Source organism: Vicugna pacos, chromosome 11 (assembly GCF_048564905.1).
Source record: "Vicugna pacos chromosome 11, VicPac4, whole genome shotgun sequence".
Lineage (NCBI taxonomy): Eukaryota > Metazoa > Chordata > Mammalia > Artiodactyla > Camelidae > Vicugna > Vicugna pacos.
In genome coordinates this window covers 79,507,431-79,528,362 of record NC_132997.1, presented here as the reverse complement: position 1 = coordinate 79,528,362, position 20,932 = coordinate 79,507,431, and the positions used below count along the sequence as shown (strand labels likewise).

At 51.8% G+C, this 20,932-nt stretch overlaps 1 protein-coding gene and 1 non-coding gene across 2 annotated transcripts in view; both read left to right on the top strand.

Moving 5' to 3' along the window:
• Positions 1 to 20,932, top strand: part of COL17A1 (collagen type XVII alpha 1 chain) — a 49,031-nt gene that overhangs the window by 13,371 nt on the left and 14,728 nt on the right. The window contains exons 8-32 of the mRNA XM_031682658.2: positions 58 to 105; positions 1,501 to 1,644; positions 2,870 to 3,028; positions 3,636 to 3,707; positions 5,046 to 5,117; positions 5,901 to 5,969; positions 7,150 to 7,311; positions 7,698 to 7,778; positions 9,304 to 9,348; positions 10,354 to 10,578; positions 11,128 to 11,349; positions 11,726 to 11,755; positions 12,114 to 12,140; positions 13,589 to 13,615; positions 13,716 to 13,778; positions 14,516 to 14,620; positions 15,387 to 15,449; positions 16,106 to 16,141; positions 16,733 to 16,786; positions 17,024 to 17,059; positions 17,618 to 17,653; positions 18,311 to 18,373; positions 19,605 to 19,640; positions 19,924 to 19,995; positions 20,844 to 20,870. Coding sequence (XP_031538518.1) covers positions 58 to 105; positions 1,501 to 1,644; positions 2,870 to 3,028; positions 3,636 to 3,707; positions 5,046 to 5,117; positions 5,901 to 5,969; positions 7,150 to 7,311; positions 7,698 to 7,778; positions 9,304 to 9,348; positions 10,354 to 10,578; positions 11,128 to 11,349; positions 11,726 to 11,755; positions 12,114 to 12,140; positions 13,589 to 13,615; positions 13,716 to 13,778; positions 14,516 to 14,620; positions 15,387 to 15,449; positions 16,106 to 16,141; positions 16,733 to 16,786; positions 17,024 to 17,059; positions 17,618 to 17,653; positions 18,311 to 18,373; positions 19,605 to 19,640; positions 19,924 to 19,995; positions 20,844 to 20,870 — 1,974 coding nt within the window. The remainder of the gene's footprint in view (positions 1 to 57; positions 106 to 1,500; positions 1,645 to 2,869; positions 3,029 to 3,635; positions 3,708 to 5,045; positions 5,118 to 5,900; positions 5,970 to 7,149; positions 7,312 to 7,697; positions 7,779 to 9,303; positions 9,349 to 10,353; positions 10,579 to 11,127; positions 11,350 to 11,725; positions 11,756 to 12,113; positions 12,141 to 13,588; positions 13,616 to 13,715; positions 13,779 to 14,515; positions 14,621 to 15,386; positions 15,450 to 16,105; positions 16,142 to 16,732; positions 16,787 to 17,023; positions 17,060 to 17,617; positions 17,654 to 18,310; positions 18,374 to 19,604; positions 19,641 to 19,923; positions 19,996 to 20,843; positions 20,871 to 20,932) is intronic.
• LOC116282531 (U6 spliceosomal RNA) lies at positions 8,599 to 8,705 on the top strand. The gene has a single exon (XR_004192069.1). It is a non-coding gene; the product is annotated as a U6 spliceosomal RNA (small nuclear RNA).

Sequence of the window (20,932 nt, the reverse complement as noted above, 5' to 3'; positions counted from 1 at the left end):
GGGCACAGTGATCCTAGCTCCTTCATTCACAGCCTTCCTGGTCTCTTCCCTGTACAGAGAGTGAGATCCGAGTGCGACTGCAGAGTGCATCCCCATCGACCCGATGTAAGTGCTCATGTCCTAGGAAGGATCCAGGACAACTGCTCTGTGTGTGTGTGTGTGGGTGTGGGTGTGTGTGTGTGTGTGTGTGTGTGTGTGCAATCACTCCATCATAGAACAGCTCTAAGGGCCTGGGTGACAGGGACCCTGGGCTCAGTGCAGGGGATGAGGAGCTGAGTAAGTCACAGTCCCTGATGCTCAGTAGTTCACAGACTAATGGGAAGACTGTAAGCCAACCGACCATGACAGGTCAGGGAGCTGAGGGAGGGGGCCAGAGAAGCCTTCCCAGGTTAGTGTCGTTTGAAGGGAGACTGAAGAGTGGATCAGGGAGGCTCAGTGAGATAAGTGGGCAGAGACATTGGAGGGACAGACAGAGACATTGGAGGAACGTTCAGTGAGGCTGAAGGAAAAGGAGCAGGACCCAGTTGGGGTCATTAAGATCAGAGAAGGACCAGAAGCAGAGTGTGAGAATTTGAACATGATCTCGAATGTCAGGAATTCCCCACTCTGTTGACTGTGTTGGACTCCTGTTGTTTGCCACTTTGAAATGAGCCCAAGTGGGCAGGAGCCAAGAGTAGGAGGAGAAAGAGCTGGGTCGGGTGGCTCAGGAATCAGACTGGGACTTGCTGGAAGAGCTCAGAGCCTGGGCTATGCGGTCTGTTCCAGGCCGCTGTCCCGCCTGAGTCTTCCCAGGCACTGGGGTGCTGAGCCCAAAGGATGGAGCCCTCAGGGGAGGGAGTGGCTGGGTTGTTCTTAAGCACATGTGATCTGCAAATCTGTCTCCCCTTATGCATTGCTCTTACACGACGCCTCCTTCCTCTCCTGTTTGCCACCTTGGGGAGCACAAGGTGCTTGCTCCACTGAATCATCTTCCTGCAAATTACATCAGCCAGACAGTCTTGAATTTAACTAACAGGAAAGCAGCATAATGTTTAGGAGTTACAGGCCCCAGATTCCTTTTGATACTCTAGAGTATACGAGATTGGGGACCTGACACCAAGGCGTCCCGTGCAGGGGAGGAGACCTGTGTTGAACCATTTGTTTCAAGGAATCTAGTTCTCTGTCTCGAGTGTAAATGTTCCCCCAATCCAGGATGACAGCATCATCCAGCCACAGAGTCTGGCGCCTGATGAGGTCTAATTAGGAAATATCTACCGAGGACGTTGACCTCCTCATAGAGACACTGTATTTATGAGGCCATTAATACTACAGAGTGCCAGGTTGAAAAGTGCTATAAATTGACAAAATGCAAAAACGATCAGGCTAACCAAAAGTGTCCCAGGGGGTCCCAGATGCGTCCTGCTCCCTAGTATTCGGGATGTGGTTTAATGTTCCTCCCACTGCAGTTGGAATCAGGAAGGAATCCTGGGCCTAATGAAAAGTTGGGGGATTCTTTTACAGGGACAGAATTGGATGACGTTAAGCGTTTGCTCAAGGGAAGCCGATCAGCGAGTGTGAGCCCCACTCGGAATTCTTCCAACACACTCCCCATCCCCAAGAAGGGCACGGTGGAGACCAAAGTGGTGACAGCGAGCTCCCAGTCAGGTGAGCCCCACAGCCCCGCGCTGCTGCAGAGGGAAGGGAGGCCTCTCAGGCGGTGGCAGAGAGTTTGGAAAGCACTGAGCATTTGCTCTCCCTGCTGCATGAACATGTGGGCTACACCCTTCTGACCCCCACCTGGTCAGTCAGCCCGTGTGCTAGCTGTAGTCTGGCTCTAGATTCTGGATATTCTCTCCCAGGAGATTCTTGACAAATCCTGGGAATGTGTTGGCCAGGTTCTCCAGATGAAGGATGTTGGGGGAAGTTGCAGTGTTTTCTTTCATCCGTCCAGTGAACATTTATCATATGTCTCCTCTGTGCCAAGTACTGGGGACTGAGGAAAGGCAATGAACGAGGTAGACAGCCACTGCCCTCGTGGAGGTGGGGGCCGCTGGGGGAAGTCAGGTAGGCTGCGTGTGGTTCAGCGCTCATGTATCAGGTACCTGCAAGTGCAAGGTAGGTTCTGGGGGAGGCAGAAAGTTGAATAAGCAAATCCTTGGGGGGAGATGAGGAAAGAAGTCAGTGCTGCTATGGTATGAAGCTTTCCTCTCATCTCCTGCTGAAAAAAATTAACCTTGAGGTTGTGATCTTTTGTTTGACAATATAAAACCAAAACCTCAGGGTAGTTTGTCATCCACATGGCTAACTCCCTCTCATATAATAAATAGGCAGAACTGGCTTCAGATGTGAAGAAGTAGAGTGCTCCTGGGTTCTGGTTGGCACATAAGAATGTTTAGGGAGGGATTAACCAGAGAAGGCTGCCCTCTGTGCAGTGCGACCTTGAAACCGAGGGCTTCCCCACCTGCCCTCCATCTGCCTGGAATTCTGTTGTAAGGGAGTCCCTGCTCCATGGCATCTCTGAAGGTGGAGTCAGCAACAGAGAGAGAGTGGGACCATGGATGAGGACAACACATCAGGAGTGGGGGTTACGGACACAGAACAGGAAATGAGTGGACCCCAGATCAAAATTTATCTACTTCAAATTAAACTGAAAGCCAGCAAGAATTTCTTATCTAAGAGATTAGGTTTTCATCAGCTCTGAGACTTCAGACATGAGTGGGATGACCACCTGTCCCAGTTTGTCCCAGTCTGAACTGAGGGAGTTCTCAGGACATGGGACCTTCAGAGCTAAAACTAGAAAAGTCCTGGCAGACTGAGCCCACCAGGTTCCCCCAGCACAGAGAATGGGTTTGTCGCTCACTGGGGTATGAGTGGACACATCTGTTTCCAGTGTCTGGGACCTACGATACCACCATCCTGGATGCCAACCTTCCCTCCCACGTGTGGTCCTCCACGTTGCCAGCCGGGTCCTCCATGGGCACCTACCACAACAACATGATGACCCAGAGCTCGTCCCTGCTCAACACCAACGCCTATTCTGCAGGATCAGGTACATGGCTCGCAGAGCATGTCCCCTCCCACCCCTGAACCCTCCACACCTTCCTCCCACAAAGAATGACCCCTCTGGCATTTGCCATCCCCAAGGCTTCCTGAAGGGGCTTTCTGTAGCCAAGCATCCCAAGATTCTTCCACTGAAACTTCAGTTCAGTTCAACCTCTAAGGTGTTTCCTCTCAGGGTCCCTCATAGAAAGAACTATATGGCACGGGGTATCTGAAAAAATGTAATGGGAAAGAACATGAAAATAGATACAAGGAACCTAGTTTCACTCCATGTAGATTAACTGTGTGACTTTAAGAAGTCATTTAACTTCTCTGGGCTTCAGTGCCTTCTCTGTAAAATGGTCACTAGCAAGAGGGGCTTTGGCAAGAATCAATGTCCTTTTGAGGCCCCACTAACCTACAACCACCCCTTGGCTCTGACCCAAGACACACCACAGATTAGTGTTTGGGTATGTGCTGCAAGGCAAGAGCCTCAGTTTCTCCTAAAAACAGAAATGTGATGCAATATAAAAATGCAACCCTGGTATTTCTTCTGGTGCTTTTTTGCCCCTATTCTGTGTGGACATCCTCTCACCAGCCTTCCTCTGCCCCTGCAGTCTTTGGAGTTCCAAATAACATGGCATCCTGCTCCCCTACCCTGCACCCTGGAATCAGCAGCTGCTCCTCAGGTCAGTGTTTGCCAGCTTGAAAAAATTAGGGATGCTCTCACTTGGTAAGGAAAACAGAATGTTTTTTGGAGAAGATGTCCTTTCCTGCCCAAGAGTATGAAGGCTTCTCCACGCACATGACAGCGCAGAAGCGGCAGCCAAGGAGCTGCATTCCAAGGCACAGAGCCCGCCCTCCATAGCAGACCCAGCTCAGGCCCCAAGGGACAGGGGTAAAGGGGAGGGCGCCAGAGACCACACCTCCGTGCTTGTTCTGCGCTGGCGCCTTTAGTTAATGGGAGAGGTGGAGAGATGGACATAGAGGGACCGAGTGAGGCATAGCTCAGGACATTTTCAGGTGGGAAGCACTGTTAATTTAGAAAGGCCATAACTTCAGATTTTTTATATACATTATAGTTCTTTGGGGGCTCGGATATTGTTACTGCTTAGCTTCCAATGCAAACATATGATCATTTTAAAGAAGTAGTTATTCACTCTATTTCTGCAGACATCATAATAGCCTTGTGTGTAAATAAGCTGTCAGCCTGCATCCTGTATTAAATGAGTCGGCCTTCTATCTGTGATATCATGACTAATAAATACAGTGATGTGGGCCTTCTCCATTTCCTTGGCTGGTCTCTCTGCTTCTGATTTTAACACCTCCAGTTGGCTAGAGTCTCACAAATGCAGAAGACCCCAGGTTCAAGCTTTGCGCCCCCTGCCTTGGCTATTCTGCTTTGCAAAGTCCTGCCTGAGGAAGGTGGGCTGATGTTGGATCCATGATCTTGTGTCCCAAGCACTAGACAGGATAGAATCAGAGAAGCTCTTAACTAGTGTGAAATGAGCTTCTGCACGTGGTTAAAAAGCAAGCAAATAAAAAGAAATGACCAGCCTTTGGAATCATAATGGGGGTGAGGGGAGTTTTATGTGTCTGAATCAGGAGAAGGAAGGGTCAGGAGGAAAACTAGGGTCCCACCCATTCAGTGCGTCTCAGCCCCTGTTGTGTCTGTCTCCGCAGTTCCCACATTGTGCACCGAGGCACCCCAGGGTGCTGCAGGGAAGGGAACCCCTGGGATATTTTAAAATTTCGAGGCATGCAGCAACATCTGTCAGACCCTATGCAAACTACCACTGTTAAGTTCAATAAATGAACTTGGTCACTCTTGCCCCGGGATAGGGAGGTGGGGCAATAAAAAATCATGGTGTCACTAAGAGTGTGGGAACTGACAATGTCTGGGAATCTCTGTCATATGCAAAGGCATTTATCACAACTGTGGTTTGGGGGACCCCAGGGGAGGATGCCTTACCTCGAGGGGCCTCATCTATGTACCTGTACTCACCTATTCTCAATTCCTCTCACAGTGTTTGGCATGCAGAACAATCTGGCCCCCAGCTCATCTGCCCTGTCCCATGGCACGGCCACCACCTCCACAGGTCTGCAACTGGGGTTTAGAGGCTAGGAGCTGGGAAGTAATGCCTCTTGGCAGCTATAACTCATAATGTCCCTTTTTGACAATGGAATTAGAGGGACCAAAATGTTCCTAAAAATCAATCAACCTTTCCCACCAAAGAAACAACCCTCCACACCCCAACCCAGAGATGCCAGCCTCAATCATTTGCTGACTCAGACATGAATGAAACCACAAGGGGAGCCGGGGAGCCTGGGCAGGGCAACGGTGGGGGGGTGTCACCAGTCTATCCCCTTGTCTCACTGCTGTCCTTGACAGCCAACTATAGCTGCAAGTCAATCATCTGGCTGACTCTGATGCATGCCCTGTGCAAACTTGGAGGTGGGGGGCAGAAGCAGCTTGAGCCTCAGTCGGTCTTTGCCCTCACGTGCTTACTGCTTAGTTGGTGTAGAAAGTCTAAAACACGTGAAATGGCTGGGGGATTCTGTAATAGGATGTGAATCAAGCTGTACAGAGCAAGTGTTTGGGCTGTGGAGTTCAGAAGGGAAGGAGATGTGGGAGGGTCTAGGAGGACTTCATGGAGGAGGTGGCCTTTGGAATGGTCCTTTGATAATGAGGATTATACCAAAGAAAGTTTCATTTATACTTGCTGCTGCCCCTGTGGCTAAAGACAGTTGATTCCATTGTTTGTTATTATTCTGCTCATTATTATCATTCATTATTATCTCACCTGGGAAAGCTGCTTCTAAGCTGCATGGAGCTACCCTCCCACGCTGGCCTCGCTCACTCCTTGCTTCATCTCTTGCAGCATATAGTGTGAAGAAAAACATGCCCCAGAGCCCTGCCGTGGTGAGCACCGGGGTGTCCACCTCCAAGGGTGAGTGGTGCTCCAGCTGCTGGGAACAGGCTCGCACCCAGGGAGAATTGCTCCCCAATGACACGTGGCAGGAGGGCCCATGGCCCACTGGTGGTCTGAGGTCTGCAAATACACCCCATGGGCCTCTGGGTTGTTCCCAATAGTGAGCAGAGATGAAAGTGTATGTCCCTCGCCTGATCTTGGCCGTCCTGGGCAAGAGGTAGGAAGCTCCACCCTCCATACCTGCTCAGGGTCAGGCACTCAGAGCCCAGCCCCACACTTGTTGGAAGCACCTGGCCTGCTCCTGTCACAGGTTATCCGTCCCTAGGGCCAGGGCACCCCTAAAAAGCTGTTGCCTGCACCCTCCATACTTTCTGTGGGATCTCTGTCGACTTGAGTACATGACACATGGTAGCCTATTTCTTCCATGGCTCTGATCCTGCTGTGTTTCCTTCCATTCAACAGTTCATGGGGGAGGGTATATCTCAGTGGTAGAGTGCTTGTTTAGCATGCAGGAGGTCCTGAGTTCAATCCCCAGTACCTCCATTTAAAAATGTTTTTAATATAAATAAGTAAACCTAATCACCACCCCACCACTACCACCAAAAAGAAAACATTTCAAAAAACATTTACTGAGCACCTGCTTTCTGTGAGACAGACAGTGTTCCATGTGCCTGGAATACAGACTAGATTCCTGCCCTCACTGGGCTGACAGTTCCCATGGAGGTGGCAGATAACAAACAAGTAGACAAAGTACACAAGATAATTACAGCAAATGCCACGTGTTTGAAGGACAGACACAGTGAGGTGGTAGAGACATGCATGGGTGTATGTTAGGCTGGGCAGTCAGGAAAAGTGCCACCAAGACACTAACACCACAGTTAGAAATGAAACCACGCAGTTAACTAAAGAAGGGTCTGCCTGACACGAGGACTTTTGCCCATTCACTGCAGGTCCTGTAACATCCAAGTGGGAGGCAGCCCCCAGGCCAGCCCCCTGTGCTTCTGACATGGACCCAACCTCCTGACGGTCAGGCCCATTCAGGCAGGAGAGGGTGTCCCCAAAATGCTTCTTAGTAACTGCTGTCAGCAAGATAGTCCCACTAATCCTTGTCTTCCTCTCCTTCCTCTTCTGGCCATTTCTTCCCTCTCCTTCTCCCTCTACCTTTTCCTTCCTCCTCACTCACTTCTTTCCTCTCCAGCCAGCACCACAAATGTCCAGAATGATGACCTCTTGCACAAAGACTGTAAATTCCTGATCCTGGAGAAAGACAATGTGCCCGCCAAGAAGGAGATGGAGCTGCTGATCATGACTAAGGACAGCGGGAAGGTCTTTACCGCCTCCCCCGCCAGCGTCACTGCAAGTACGTGGGAGCCCACGAGACTCAGGTTTTGGAAAAAAGACGAAAAGTGTAGGCAAACATCCTAGCAACGTGGTTTGAGACACTTGAATGATGAAACCAGAGTCATCCCATTCAAATGCAAAATGCCTGCTGAATAGGGTGTCCCAGGGTCTGCCTTGAATGCAGACAAGCCAGGAAAATTGCAGCAAAGAGCTCCCAGAGTGGTTACTGGGCAATGGCAAGTCTCCTAACCACAGGTCCAGACTTGGAGTCGGGGTGGGGACTGACTCCAGGGGTGGCCACTTCCTACCAGGCTAACCTCTACCTCCACAAGCAGGAAAGAATATGAGGCGGGGGCAGGGGAGTGGGGAGAGAATATCCCGGATTATCAGGGGTTGTGTGCACAGCTTCTTTTTCAGAGGACACCCTGAAAAAGGAAAAGCAAGCTGCCTATACCGCGGACACCCACCTACTGTCAGAAGCTAATGGTAAGAGCAAATCTGATCACTGACCACTTTGACTTTAGCCAATCCATCTGTCACTTGTCTTCTAAGACCTCCCTACTCTAAGTGTGGTCCTGAACCAGCAGCATTGGTAAAATCCTAGAGCGTGTTAAAAATGCAGACTCCGGGGCCCTAGCCCAGACCCGCATTTTTATTTTTAATGGAGGTGCCGGAGATTGAACGCAGGCCCTCGTGCACGTGCTCTGCCACTGAGCTATACCCTCCCCCAAGGCTGCATTTTAACAACTTTCCCCCACTGACTAGTGTGTGCTTACTTTGAGAGGGAAGCGATTCCATGGCACATCTAAAGTTCACAGTGGTATTTTTCCCTCACCTTCTCCTCCCATAATTTTCAGAACTAATAGAAAAATGCTTTGCAAAGCACTTGGTAGCTTTATTTTTTTTCTTCCCAAATACCTGGATTCTGTCCTGGATAACCACATTTCTTCGCTGCTCTGGGTCCTGTTAATCTCTCAGAAAAACTGATTTCAGGGAGGTCAGTAAAGGAAGAGATAAGTTAAGTCATACAGCATCAGCTACAATCCTCTCAAAGCCTGACTCTAAGTCTTCTAAGTTAGCAGTTCCTTATATTTTAGGGTTGGAGGTGGGGCTGTGGAGCCAAAAGACTCTTTTCAGAATCTAATGAAAACTGTAAACAATTTTCCCAGAGAATTCCACACATGCCCACAAACTCAACGTGCAGATGGCATCAGAGACTCATGATGAGCCCTCTTCCAAGCCCGTCCCTGCCTTTCTGTTCCATCCACTCCAAGTTAGGAACCTGTGTTCAAGGTCCCTTAACCAACTGCTCGCCTCAGCAGCACATATACTAAAATTGAAACAATACAGAGAAGATGAGCATGGCCCCTGCACAAGGATGACACGCAAATTCGTGAAACGTTCCATATTTTTGTAGATACTGACAGGTATATATAAAATAGATAAAATAGATAAACAAGTTTATACTGTATAGCACAGAGAAATATATTCAAGATCTTATAGTAGCTCATGGTGAAAAAGAATGTGAAAATGAATATATGTATATTTATGTATGACTGAAAAATTGTTATGTACACCAGAAATTGACACAACATTGTAAGGTGATATAACTCAATAGAAAAAAAAAGAGAGAGAGAGAGAATACAAAGTCCCTTAATCAAGAAATCAAGACTGATTTCTCACTAGCACATTTATTGTTTGAAAGCCATGGTCACCCTTAACATGGTCCTCTAAAAATGTCTTGGGCTTTCAAGGTTTAAGGTCACAAGAAGGTTATGACACTGTGCTTTTTCCCACTGTGAATTGTTTGCCAAGCCATGTCTCCATCAATGAATTTATTGCAAATATGAGATCAGCAAGGACTGAGTTAATGGACATTCCTGTACGTGGCTGTTCTGCAGGGTGCCTGGGAGTCATAGCTACTTCAGGCCTTGCCCCAAATCAATGCACAGGCTATCCTGTGGGTTCTTGCAGTTTAAAAGCTCAGGTCAAACCCATGTTTGTCTTTCAGGAGAATTGAAGACTGTGTCTGCAAAGGGCAAGGCTGCCTCTGCAGGTGGGTGAGAACAGCAGGTCCTTCAGTGATGGATGCTGAAGGGGCTGGTTATGATGAACAGAACAGACAACGGCCCCTTAGCCTGGAGCCAGGGCACACATGAGCCACCAAGCTCTAAAGAGTTTTCCCTAAGGTTCGAAGGGGGCTGCTGGAGGGGCCAGATGGGGTCTGTGAGCTGGAGCAGGGCTGCAAAAGGATCTTAGCTTAGGTGATGTCGCTCACAGGCCCCACTGCCCCTGCTGGGCACCCACTGTCTGCCCTTAGGTCCAGGGTCTGCCAACACGGCAGGAGCAACACAGCAGGGCTCCTGTTGTGTCTTACAGAACCCCCCCCCAACATGGGTTTCAAGGTGACACTAAGACCACGCACACCTCCAGCCCTTCACACTTTCCTCACTTGCCCCACAGTCTTCTGAAAGAAGCAGATCAAGGGGTATCAGCCCACTTTAGATACTAAAAGCTAAAAACATTTCTACTGGAAAAAAAAGAAAAAGAAAATCCTCCTGGCCACCCTTTAAGTGCTGAGTGTAGTTCTAGGTACTGTGTGTAGGGATTACAAAGAAAGAGCTGTGTGAACAGAGATGTGGTGATGGAATTCTTCAAGTCTGAGCATAAAAAAAGATGCAGGAGGCTGTGGCAGATGCATACTCGTAAACAAGAATTTTAAGCCTGGGGCTATGTGCTCTAGCCTCTGCTGATTACTTATTTAAATATGCCTTATTTCCTTCAACAACCATCTGATGAAGAAAGCAAACTTTAAATCCTATTTTATCAAGAAAAAAGAAAGAAAGAGAGGTTAAGTGACCTTCTCAGGGTCACACAGCTCAAGCCCAGGATTGTGAGACTTCTGCTCTTTGCCCACGGCAACCCTGTGCTCATTCCAGGAGCGACACAGGAAACGGAAAGCTTCACTCAGGCCCAGAGGGAGTCACCAAAAGTTAGAGAATTTGGAAGGCAGAGGGCTCGAGCTGCCCACCCTCACCCTACCCTGTCCTCTCTTCCACAGACATCCACGGCTATGACCACCGCCGAGGCGGTGGCGGAGGCGGTGGCGGAGGCTTTGGCGGCAGCACTGGCGTTGGCGGTGTTGGCAGTGGAGGCAAGGGCTCGTGGGGGGCAGCGCCAGCCTGGTGCCCCTGTGGTTCATGGTGCAGCTGGTGGAAGTGGCTGCTGGGCCTGCTGCTCACCTGGCTGCTGCTCTTGGGACTGCTCTTTGGCCTCATTGCTCTGGGTATGTGGTGACAGCGGCCCCGCTGCCCATTTAGGAGGGCCAGAATCAGCACGTGCACCAAGTTGGGGCCAAGGGCCCCGACCTTCAGCGCAGACCCCTTGTTAATACAGATGAGGAGACTGAGGCTCCAGGAGGCATCCGATAGAGGCCCAACGGCCACTCCGTGCCAGAGCTAGGACTCTAATACAGGGCCCCGACCCTGTGGCAGCCCGCTCTGAGCATTCAGCTGTCCTTAATCAGGCCCGACCTTTCATAGCCTTTTAACTTTCCACGTTCGTTGGCTCTCACCCAGCTCCCCAGCAGGGTGAGGACAAGCTCTGTCACCATCTCAGATGATGGCAGGCTTCTTCAAGGCTTGGTTCCAATTTTGAGTAGCTCATCCCACTTGCAGCCACAACCAACAATCTCCGTGTAAAATATTCCAACAAAACATCCCCAGGTCTGAAGAAGCTGCCACAGACCCCAGAGCCCCTGGCGGGATGCACGTGTGCTTGGGAGGCTCCACTCCAGGCCCCTGTGGCTGACACTGCCTCCGTGTGTCCTTTTCAGCCGAGGAGGTGAGGAAGTTGAAAGCACGGGTGGATGAGCTGGAAAACATCGGGAGCAGCCTGGTGCTTTACAACAAGAAGATGGAGAGCAGAAAGCAGGACCCCCTGCAGGGTGTCAACCCCGATCTGACAGCGAATGTGGGGACATCTAGGCTTGGAGACTACAGCCAGGAGGAACTCTGGCAGTTCGTGAGGGGCAAGCTGATGATGGAACAGGAAAACGGTGAGTACATCCCTGGGCAAATGGCCGGCCGGCTCCTGGTCCCAGCTCCTGTGCCTCTGTGTGGAGCGGTACCCATTCAGGGCACTCTCAAGCTCCCCTCATTCAGCCCCTTGACAGCCCTGGGAGGGAGGACCTGTGTTGTGATCCCATTTTCGGGTAAGAAAACTGAGACTTAGAGAGAATTGCCCAAGATCAAGATTGCACAACATAAAAAAAAAAAAAAAGAAAACACACAACTAGCCCACTTTAGAACCTGATTGCCAGTCTTAGCCTCAGTTTCTTCCCACTATACCATGGCGATCCCTTGTGTGTGTGTGTGTGTGTGTGTGTGGCACAGAAGATGTTCAGCTAACTCAGGCTTTACTGTCTCTTGCAGGGAATCTCCGAGGAAGCCCTGGCCCTAAAGGTATTGCAGTCGATGGACCCCTTTCCCTGCTTTCATCTGGGGGAATTGGAAAACTTTTCTTTTTTCCAAATTGAAAGATGAGCAGTGGAAAGATCTTACAGAGTCTGTTGGGAGGGTTGAGAATTGGCTTTACAGTCAGAATATCTCAGAACGGGAAGGAAAAAAGGCATCGTCTAAGAGAGGCCGAGTGATGTGCCCAAGAGACAGTGATGGAGACCGAGGAAGCCACAACATAGGCCAGCTCACCCTGAAATGTGACAGCAGCTCACCCTGCTGTCAGCTGGTCTTAAGATACTAGGGGAGAAGGACCCTTGGGGTTTCACCCCATCTCACAGTTTTCGTATCTTTCTGATTTTAGGTGACATGGGAAGTCAAGGCCCTAAAGGTAAACAGAACATGGAAAGTTTTACCTTAAATATTAGTGAGTGTTGACGGTTTAAAACAATCAACGAGCGTCAGAAGAGGCACCTCCCACTCGCCCTGTCCATCTCCCCGCTGTGGTAGGACTGTGAATTGCAGAGCAGCCTGCAGACCCTCAGGCTTTGAGGGGCAGGGGTGTCAGGACAAAGCAGGGCTACATCTCTGGGGGGCAGCAATGTCCCTGGTCTCTTCTCAGGGACTCCCAGAACAAGGACCCTGGGCCTACATGTCCCCCAGCTCCAAAGGGCAGCCTCAGGGCCTGTTACTGCACAACCCCAGGGGGAAGCTGGAGAAGTAAGGATTCCTGGGCCCTGCCAGGAAATCAGCTCCTGGATCAGATGCTCTGGGGCTCGACCCCCTCCCCCAAGGTTAATTCTGATGAACGGGTCAGGAATCAGCCCTCCAGGCGAGCAGCCTGCTCTTGGGGGTCTTAGCTGGGAGGCTGAGTGTAAACCCACCAGTCAGGAATGGTGCTCCTGTGCAGGAAATTCAGCAGGAGCAGCACCATCTGCCTTCAGGGGAAGAGGGGGAAGCCCAGCAGGGAGGCAGGACATAGTCACAGGAAAAGGGGCCCCTCCGTGTTGGTTAGCTGAGGGACAATCACATGCTGACTTGTGTGGCACACATTCAGTTGCCATAGGAAACTGATATATGTCCCCAGAAAAGTGGTTTGACGGGACAGGCCCATGGGTGGGAGGAAGAGCTTTCCCATCGCAATGACCACAGCAGTGCCCCTTGATCTAGCTGAGTGGGGTTCACAAGCTTTAGGGGGTATGGGAATTGCCTGAAGATTCTGGGCCCCACTCCCAGAGCCTCTGATTGAACAGGTGTGGGTGGGGCCACGAGTCTGTGGTCTGGGTCACCCCAGGTGGTTCTGAGGCCAGGGGTGCAGAGTCGAATCCTTATTGGCGACAACAGGCTCGCCTCTCTCTCCTCAGCTCCACCTCCCTTCCCAGCTCCACCTCCCTTCCCAGGAGATGCCAGAGCAGGAACTGGGGTTCCTCCACTTGATGGCCCTCTACCTCTCGTCCGGATTCCCTGTCCTCATACATGCCCCAAGTCACTGCCTCAGCCCCTCTTCCCCCAAGATTCCAGCTGGCTGGCCAGGCAGCCCACCCCTGACCATGATGGCGATGGAGACTAATGGTCCCAGAGCCCCTGGGCCTGCAGTGGCCATGAAACACAAGTGCCCAGCCAAATCTGAATTACAGATAAGCAACAAATCATTTTTCACACTAAGTATGTCTCAAATACTAAAAATTTGTTCATTGTTTATCTGCAGTTCAAACTTAACTGAGCGTCCCATATTTTCACTTGCTAAATTTGGTAATCGTACCTGAATTTTGCTGGTGATGCCTTTCGGTGATTGGCCCAAGTCCTCTGCTGACTTCTGTCTTCTCTCTGTTTCCACAGGAGATCGAGGCTTCCCTGGGACTCCAGGTGCGTAGACTCTGGTGGTGCTGCTGGGCTGCAGGCTGCCCTGTCCTGGCCCCTAGGTCTGGGGGGAAAGCAGGGCTGAGCTATTCTCATGTGTCCACAGGTATCCCCGGGCTTTTGGGCCACCCAGGTCCAGAAGGACCAAAGGGACAAAAAGGCAGCGTGGGTAAGAACCGCTTTTCCATTCACTTATTCCCTCATTGCTTCATTCAGTAAACATTTGTTAATGTGTGCCAGGCCTGCTGTGTGCCAGGCCCTGTCCTAGGGGCTGGGGAGACAGTGGTGAACAAAACAGGGAACCCCTGCCTATGTTTGGGTGGAGATAAGCAGTAGACATGATAAATAAGTGAAGTGCACAGAGGGCAGGAGTGGTTTGTGAAATACGAAGACAGAGTCCAGCAGGGCACTGGGAGTGCTGAGGGGGTAATTAAAATAGGGCCATCAGGGAAGGCTGACCAAGAAGGTGCTGTTTGAGCAAAGATGTGAAGAGGGTGAGGAAGCCAGGCCTGTGGAGATCTGGGGGTAAACATTCAAGGCAGAGGAGCAGCTGCAGGCCCCAGGGCAAAGGTTTGGCTGTGTGGCTAGGAGCTTGGGGAGGAGACCCAGGCTGGAAACCACGAAGGAGGTAGAGAGTCAAGAAGGAGGGGCCCTGGAGGCCTTGTAAGGACTTTGGCTTTTGCTCCCAGTGAGTTGAGAAGCCATCTGCAGGTTGGGGCAGAGGTGGGACATGATCCGCTTGCATTTTTAAACTCTATGCCTCTGCACTAAGCCTGGGCTGCAGAGGGAGAGGCTGGGAGATGAGGGCAGAGGCTCCAGGCAGGCATCCTGCCAGCGAGATGCTGCCTGTGGCCCTTGAGCTGCAGCACTGGGCCCTAACTCTGTGGTGGCCGTTCCTGTCTTTAGGAGAGCCCGGCATGGAGGGACCCATGGGCCAGAGGGGGCGAGAAGGCCCCATGGGACCTCGTGGTGAACCAGGGCCCCCTGGGTCTGGAGAGAAAGGAGACAGAGGTAAGAGGTGATTCCTTCACCAGGAGGGTTAGCTGTGTCCACGCCTCGTCCTTCCATTGTCACCCCCGCCACTAGCATTTGCTGAGCACCCTCCTTGAGCCAGGGTCTGTGCTGACCCCGCAGAGACAGTGGTCTAATGACAGGGCATGGGCTGAGCTGTGGGTTCAGGCCTAGGGCTGAGACCCCTGCAGTGCCTGGAATCCATAGAGAATATGGTCACGGGGAGAAAAGGTCCTCTCAGATGGGTATAGGGAAGAGTGCGGGCTGAGGTGGAAAACTCAGGTAGGGCAGAGCCCCAGGGAAGGCAGAGTGGGTGTGCAGGGCCTGGAGCCTCTCATGCCTGGAAGGAAGCAGGGGAAGCCTCAGACACAAGCCCAGCCCTGGAGGCAGCTGGGAAGATTGTACAGTTAGATTCTTAACCATGAGTCTGCTTTTATCAGCGCAAACCAAGCACAGACACCAGTAACTCTCAGTACCAAAAGATCATGAGCAAGAAGCTTATTTTTAGCTTCACTTTCTCTTTAAAATATTGCTTAACTAGGGAACAAATATATATTTACTACCTACTGAATGCCAGACTTCATGTAATATAAAGGCTTTGAATATGGAAGGTGTTTTGCTGATTCTTGGCCTCACAGAGGCACCAAGTAGATCAGAGACCACTAGCAGGGTGGGAAGCATCCCGCTCACTCCCTCAAATGACACCACTGGGCTAAGCTGGCAAGCAAACTGGGGGGATCCTCTCAGAATACTCATTTCTCCTCAGGGGCTGCTGGTCAACCGGGTATTCAAGGTCCACCTGGTGTCCCTGGTTCTGTGGGTCCCAAAGGTAAGTCAAGTGCCCAGATGGTACCCAGTTTGCCATATCCAGGATGGATCTCAGAGGTCCAGGCACTGGGATTCCAGACAGCCCTAACCCATGGCCCCAGGCCTGTGTGGGGGTGATGGGCCCAGAGAGAGTCCCCCCCAAAGGAGTTTCTGGCATCAGGATCAGGGCTGCACTTTTGGCTCCATGGTGCATTTGCTGCCACGTTTCCATCTCTCTTCTACGGCCCTGTTATGTGGCCCCAAAGTGAGTGGATGAATCAGGAAATCAGAAGCCAGACAATGTCCTTGCCGGCTGGGGCCTAGATGCGCACATTCAAGAGCAACATCTGGACCACCCAGGCAAATGGGGCCTTCTCACAGTGCGATGCCCATCTGGTCACCTCTCCTCCCTGCCCCAGCCCCAGCCCACATGTTTGACTCTGACCGGGAAGGAGCAAGGAGTCTTGATCCCAGGAAGCTGCAGCTTCCTCCCTAAGGAGGACTTTGCACCGGGGTCACTCCAGACCCACAGACTCTCAGATCCTCATAAGAAACTGCACTGTGCGACACACACAAACAGGCCTCACCTGGAAGTACGCCCCTCTACCTCCCACTCACCATCGCATCCCTGGCCCATGCCTGACCTTCTGATAAACATTGTCGTGTCGTCTTCTTCAGGTTCCAGCGGCTCTCCTGGCCCACAGGGTCCCCCAGGTGGGTAGCCTTCTTCTTATAAATAGATGCTATTTCTGGGGCAAAGAAAGGGGATGTTGAAAGGGAAAACAAACATTTTTAAAGCAAAAGAAGCAATTATAAAGAGAGTCACCTGGAGTCATAAAACATGTCTGCTCATGTGTCCCCTGCTGCCAAGGTCAGGTACCTGATGGGTCCCTTGAGACCTATTCTGACCTGACTTGAGCACAAGGCCCTCCAGCGACTTCAGCAGCAGGTGGCTCTCATCCTGCCTTGATCTGAGCAAAGTGCCAGCCTCCACCTCATCCCCTCTGGGCCAGAGCCCATCCCGCTGACCTGGGAGGCTCAAGCTGCAGCCCATACTGTAATGCAGGACAACATCTCTGCCAGGGTCCCATGGGGAGTCCTCGTGCCGGGCCTGGTAATCTCAGGGACAAGGAACCTGGACCAGGATGATATAGCAGGGACATGGGGATGAGTCTGTAGACACTTAGCACCAAGGTGTGTGTGCCTTGTGTGTGCCTGGCACATGTGTGTGCATGTATACAAGCATGTCCATCCCTTCCAAAGCTGAGGACACTCACCCACCTGTGTGGTTCCCTCTGCCTGCAGGCTCCATAGGTCCCCAAGGACTCCGAGGCGAAGTGGGACTCCCTGGTATCAAAGGTAAGCTGGGGGAGGAGTTGGAGAGAGGGGACATCCCTCTGTTGATGCTACTCAACAAGGAGGTCTAGGGGGACAGGGAGGATCTGGTGGACAAGAGCAAAGCTGCACAGGCCAAGAGGTGTGTGAGGGGAAGGGGCAGTCAGGACAGCAGGGCAACCTGTTTTCAGACTCAGACTCTGCCCCTTCTTGGTCACCCTGCCAAGACTCTTTACACTAAGGTGTCCATTTCCTTTTCAGGTGACAAAGGGCCTATGGGACCACAAGGACCCAAAGGTATGTTGTTCTCCTGCTGCTCGGCTATCACCACAGTCTGCCAATTCCTGAGACCCAGATGTGACCCAGAGGTCTGAGAACTCAGATGACTTGGCTACTGGACCCTGGGGCCGGGAGGGATTTGAGATTCTAGTCCAAGCTCTCAAATAGGGAAACTGAGGCACACAGAGGGGAAACAAAGCACCACCATCATTGTACTGTGGTTGGGTGGTCCTTGGGGTGGCAAGGACACAGCACTGAGACTTCTCCCCTCTAGTCTGGTCCCCCTTGTGCTCACAGCACCCACGGGTGCAACAGCAGGGTCTGGGTCATTTGTGGGTGGGCCCTGACCCAGGAGAGATCTAGCGTGCTTTTGGGGCTTTATGAATGCCAGGGTCTTGCCAACATTTAGCAGACAGCAGCTTACAGGTACGCTGGGAACCGTTCTGCAGCCAGGGGTCCCTCTTGCTGGGTGAGATTGTTCCTGTGCTCTTGATTGATAGTTCCCCCTCCCCCGTCCCTCCCCCGTCCCTCCCCCGTCCCTCCCCCGTCCCTCCCCCTGCCCCATGTTTGTTTTAGGTGACCAGGGTGAGAAAGGACCTCGAGGCCTCACAGGTCAGTCCCACACAAGAATCTGCTGTGACCCACTAAAGGTGTTTGGCAAATCCATTGGGAACTGGAGGTGGGAAAAAAAATACAGAAGAATGAGACAGAATCTCTGTCTAAAGACCTTCAGAGAACTTGCAATCTAGAAAAAAGCAAGACAAGACAGAATAAAGCACTGAATGGAGTATAAACCAGCATCAGTATGTATGGTCCAGACGGCAATGTTCGGGGCAGAAGAGGGAATTTATGGTTGTCTCTGATTCTTTTGAAGAATTCAGCTGGAAAAATGAAGCTTTTCCCAAAGTAGCAGAAAGTTTACTCTACTTGTACCCCTACATCCACTTACCTCCTGACAACTTGCATGATTAAAAAGGAAATTAGTAGTACTAGTGCTTTGGCTACAAGGGGCAGCTTTTGGTTGCCAAGGAAATAAGGCTCATACATAGGCCCCTTCAGGCCAGGTGTGGCCTCTGGCCCAGTCTGTGCCTGCTGCTGGGGATGGGAAGCCTGATGTTAGAAGCGAAGCTGGCGCCGTGTCCTCCACCTCTGGTTGGCACACCATGCTTCTCTGGTTGGCAAGGTGGCAGGCTTGGGGGTGGACAGGGAAGATGCAATGCTGCACCCCTGTCAATCACCTCCAACCAGCTAAGTCCATTTCCTTTGCAGGTGAGCCCGGCTTGAAAGGTTTGCCTGGTGCTATGGGCGAGCCCGGTGCTAAAGGAGCAATGGGTGAGTGTCCCAAAGCAACTGACACCATGGGTCTGCCCTGTTCCCATCATCATCCTGGCCATAGAGTTGAGATCCTTCTAGAGTTGTGTCTCCCGTTGTCTGATCTGCCCACCTCTGGTAGAGATTCTGTTTACAGGCTCTTCCTAGATCTGGACATCCTTCTTGGGGCTCAGGGAACTTCTGTCTCTGATGGTTTCTTACTGCTCAGGGGAGGGGAAAGCTTGGCAGAGTATGGTCCATCCACCCTGGTTCCTGCATCTAAGCCACTCAGGCCCTTGGGAAGGACAGACAATGGCTGAGGTCCTTTGGAACCACAGCATTCCAGGCATGGCCCTGATACTTCAGGGCAGGTCTCACAGCCAGATCCAGGGTTCAGCCCTTTTACTCAGGGGCCTGTCAGCCAGGTCAGGGAAGCTGGCCAAAGACCCCACCCCCCGCCACCGGGTGGCCAGGCATTTAGTACCATGTCCCAGAAAAGTTTAAGCCCCACGAAAGGAGGTGTGGTGCATTCACAATCTCATTCATTTAATAAACCGTTAAGGAGCACTGACTGTATGCGGGACATGGTGCTGGCCAAGAAAGATGCTTTACCACCCTCAAGGAGAGATAAAGCTTGTAGGAGGTGATGAGGGCCATGAAAGGTACAAGGTGCCATGAGGAAACAGTAGAGAGAGGTTCCTTCCAACCAGAAGGACAAAGGAGGTGGATTTTCAGATGATTCTAAAAAGTAAGGAAGATTTTAATAACAACAATTTAGAAAATTCTATGCAGAGACAATCATATGGAAAGACAAAAAGGTGGGAAAAAGCAAGAGCCGGTCCCAGAAAGACATCAATTTGGACAGAGTTTAGGGTAATGCCTACAGCAGAGGAGACAAGATCTGGGAGAATTTTGACCTTCAGGACCTGGTCTAAAAGAGGCCAGCGTGTACTGAGCATCTGGCATGTGCGAATCCTGTGCCATCTGGCACTGGAGATGCAGTGAGGAGCCATGGAATGGTTCTCAGTGGGAAAAGAGACAGTTCCGGGTTCAGGAGAAGAGGGCAGGGCAGAAGCTGCACCAGCTGGTGTAACAGCAACAGGGCTTCTTCCCTATTTGACCACTAGGAGGGGGAGGAGGGGCTGCTCGGGCCCCACCTGGGAGAACTTGCTGTAAGGCTGTTGGGCAGTGGAGGGAGCGGGTCCCAGAGTAGCTCCCGGAGTCACTGATGAGCTTGGTTCTGCTTTCCTAGGACCTGCTGGCCCTGATGGACACCAAGGCCCAAGAGGTTGGTCACTGATTGCTCTCCTCACTCCCCTGCCTCCCCCGCCTACCACCCCCCTGCCCTGCCCACATCCCAGGGCGCAGCCCCCAGCCCCCTAATCACAGCGCAGCAGGGGCGGGGGATCCATCCCAAGGAAACGTGCAAAGTCTAGGTCTTGACCCCCTTCTCCCTTCCACCTACCAGCAAGTTACTCAAAAAAACCCCCAAACAACACCGGCTCCAATACACTGGCCGGTCACTTGCCTGAAAGGAAAGCATTGCCACGTTGGTCATGCTCTCTCTATAGGGGAACAAGGTCTTCCAGGGATGCCCGGAACCCGAGGCTTACCAGGACCTTCTGGAGATCCAGGAAAGCCAGGTAACAGAGTAGGAAAAGGGAGCTGGCCCAGCTGCGCGCGCACGCGTTTGTGTGTGTGTGTGTGTGTGTGTGTGTGTGTGTGTGTGTGTGTCTGTGCGCGTGTGCGCGCACGTGCAAGTGCCTTATTCCATTTTCCTCCAGCAGCTCATCAGGGAAGTGCCACAAGTACTGGCTTGTGCTGGGCACAGTGGCTGTGGGTCCTGAAACCTGAGTCACCAAGTCTGGCAACATTTGAAAGCAAGGAGTTCTAGAAATGGGCACTAAGTCTTTTAACAATGGCAGAGTTTAGCACCACCTCAGTGCCTTGCTCCTCTGAGCCTTTCCCCTTGGAATGCCCTTGGGTTGTACCCAGACCCTCACCAATAGCCACCAATTTGGGGAGAGCAGCCTTTATTAGGGTCTCCACCAAAGGCCCAGCAGGAGCAAGATCCTCAGGGCTGCAGGAGGAACAAATCAAAACCAGCCAAGAAAACTGTGAGGGCAAGGCAGCATTCCTCGGGGGACCTGTGAGGAGCTGGGCTTCCTGGCTCCTTTGGCGGGTGCACAGATGGGGAGCACCAAGGAGGGAGCCTAGGGCCAGCATTAGGGGTTGATGAGTGTCTGAACTTTCTGGATTCACAGCACTCAGACGCCAAAGGATCTGTGACCCTAAACAGGCTAAGAACCGTCCTCCAAAGGAGCGGTGGGTCCCTTCACTGCGAAGTCCGCAGAACTGCTCTCATCCAGTGCTGGGAGGACCCTGGCATCGGGCTGCCCCAGACCCAGGGTTTGTCCTCCTGCACCCACCAATCCCTCCAGCCTTCTCCTTAGCCCTTCAACTCTCCTCTTCTGTGTTTTGTTTTCCATAGGTCTCACGGGACCCCAGGGACCTCAGGGTGAGTCATCGGGTGACTCCTTCCTCCAAAAGCTATTGCCAAGCCTCCCACTCCGAGCATTC